Here is a 2,716-nt window from a genome sequence, read left to right on the forward strand (position 1 = left end):
ATCGCGTTCACGCTACAGCCAGAATGAATCTTTCTTTGTGTTCTGTAAGCGTACAATAGCTGTGTATCTGCATGACACCATGTTCCGGTGGCCAGGGCACGAGTTCCCAGGATTTATTGAGCCGTTCTTTTATACATTGAAATGGCGCAACGCCCCTCTGATAATCATGCTACGATATACAGAGAAGTTTGGCAACGCCCGCTCAGCTTATCAATCATAGCACACGTGTCAGACGCGATACAACCTGCTTTCTGGTTTAAAATTGTTAAAACCTTTTTTTTTTCCTTTTTCTTTTTTTCAAGAATGCCTGTACCCCCCTTCAGCTAAAAAGCAACATAGCTCTTCGAACGACTAAGAATGTCCAGTTACTCAACTATCAAGATCTCGTTAATAAAATATGCGCAAATTTTTTTGGCACGTGTTTGACGTGCTACTAAATGCAAGCACCGTATTCATGGCTCAACCACTCTAAACTGACAGCAGTTCACCATCGCGAAGCACTTAATTTTCTGAGCGAGAAACGAATAATACTGAATGCTAAGCGTTCTTTTTCGTATTCAAATGTTTTCTTTAAAGTAATATTTGTGCAAAATTACCTGCATATATTCAACAGGCAACTCTTAATTTGAGAATTTCTACTTTTCTCCTGCATATGAAAGTCTCACTACCCACTCATTGTACGATTCCTGGCCGATCTCCCAATGTAAGTTTCGTCATTTCACTAGTCGTACTCGTCCCTCGGATCAGTGGCACATGCGCACTCGAGGGTTTGACCCGCCGTGCTTGCTTAGTGGATATGGTGTTGGGCTGCTAAGCACAAGGTCGCGGATTTGAATCCCGGCCATGGCGGCCGCATTTCGATGGAGGCGAAATGCAGAAAGCGCCTGTGCACTTATATTTAGCTGCGCGTTAACGAACCCCAGGTGGTCCAAATTAATGCTGATTCCCCCACTACAGCGTGCCTCATAATCAGATGGTGCTTTTGGCACATAAAACCCCATAATATATATTTTATTTATATTTATATAAATATATATTATATTATATATATAGTATAATAAAAATATAATAATTATGTGTATAATATAAATATATATATATATATATATTATATATACATTTTACTCGAGGATTTGACCAAGAATCGGGTATGACAAATATAAATATTAGAGAAGGAATTGAAAAAAGCAGTTGAATAAAGGGTGGCTAAAATTAAACGAAAAAATTGTGAGTATATATAATCAAGGTGAAGTATGAAACGTAAAATATTTGACTAACAAAGAGTATACGTTCCAAATTAAGCAAGAAAATTGCGTGGAATCAGAAAGAAAAATACCTGCAAGGGTGAGTACATGAGACAACGACAATAACAACTTTACCGTCACCGTACCTTAGAGTCGAGGTGGCCAAACAAAACACGAGCTGCTGCTTGCTTGCTCGTTCATTCACTTATGACAATTGATTAAGTCCATGATGGCAAAGTGGTGTTTCAAAACTTCGTTTTTGCATACTAACAAATCATCGACAAGAAAGTAAAAAATATAATATTTTTATCTTCGTAGCAAACTGACCAATATGGAAGTGGCGCGAGATCCAACTGGTGTAAATAAAAAATGAAAGATGGTATGAACAAAGGAACCTACAGCTTACAAGTTGGTGGTTGATAAACCAACCAACTTCACCGTCTTACACGAAACGGGTAAAGCCCAGACGTGATGATAAAGAAGAGAATGAAGAAAACACGCGCTCGCGTGGCAGCACATGCGCACGCCTACGGTCCTAGCTCCGCTGACTGCTTATCGCGAGGTCCTCGTCGCAAAGCCGCAGGAACCATGGCCCTGCGCCCGCGAAGACGCTGCAAGCAGAGTCAAAGTGCCGTTCGCGCCGAACTTCGCCTTTTGGGAACCGACGTCTCGCGAAGGAAAGGACGAACCGCCAACGGCCCGCTGTCTGCGGATAACCAACAGCGACATCCTAGACATCTACGCCCAACCGGTCCTGTAAGCCACCATCACTCTGGGCGAAAACGATGTCACTGGCATCCGCTACCATCTGCTAGGACCTCCTTGCACTCCTTACGATGGTGGCGTCTTCCGGTTCCTGCTCAAGCGTCTTACGGACTTTCCGACCGAGCCCTCTCACGTAAGCCTCATGAACACCGACGCCGGTCGCATCTGGTTAGCGACGAACCAGAACGCGGACGGCATGGTCTGCCTAAGCCCACTGGGGACGTGGCCCGGACAGGTGTGGAAGTCGTCGGTTCACAGCATATGGACGGTTTTCAGAGTCGTCCAGTCGCTGGTGACCGAGAGAGGTTTTCACAAGAAGCCAGCGCTGGTCAGGAAAAGACCGGGAAGGTCGGACGCCTACAACAACTTCCTGCTCCGCGAGACATGCGAGGAGGTCGAAGCCTGTCTGGACGCCTACTCGTCGTCGGAGCTGAGGAAAATTGTTCTCATGACCTTTCCGGAGCCGTTCGTCTAGCACATCTCAGGATCTAGTTGAGGCACACAAGATCAAGGGAATCGAGCTACTTCCCGGACATCTACGACCAGCCACTCCTGTAAGCCATAATCGCTCTGGGCGAAAACAATGTCACTTGCATCTGCATCCTTGTGCTAGGACCTCCCTGCACTGGTTACGATGGCGGCGTCTTCCGGTTCCTGCTCAAGCGTTTGACGCGGTTCGGGGGCCGGGCGGTGGTGTACCAGTACTA

General features: G+C 45.7%; 1 protein-coding gene across 1 annotated transcript; it reads left to right on the plus strand.

Moving 5' to 3' along the window:
* The first annotated feature begins 2,151 nt into the window (after positions 1-2,151).
* On the plus strand, positions 2,152-2,484 carry LOC125942846 (ubiquitin-conjugating enzyme E2 Z-like). The gene has a single exon (XM_049661091.1). The coding sequence runs from the start codon at positions 2,152-2,154 to the stop codon at positions 2,482-2,484; it is 333 nt and encodes a 110-aa protein (XP_049517048.1).
* Positions 2,485-2,716: the final 232 nt, after the last annotated feature.

The sequence above is a fragment of the Dermacentor silvarum genome, chromosome 1 (genome assembly GCF_013339745.2).
Source record: "Dermacentor silvarum isolate Dsil-2018 chromosome 1, BIME_Dsil_1.4, whole genome shotgun sequence".
Classification (NCBI taxonomy): Eukaryota; Metazoa; Arthropoda; class Arachnida; order Ixodida; family Ixodidae; genus Dermacentor; species Dermacentor silvarum.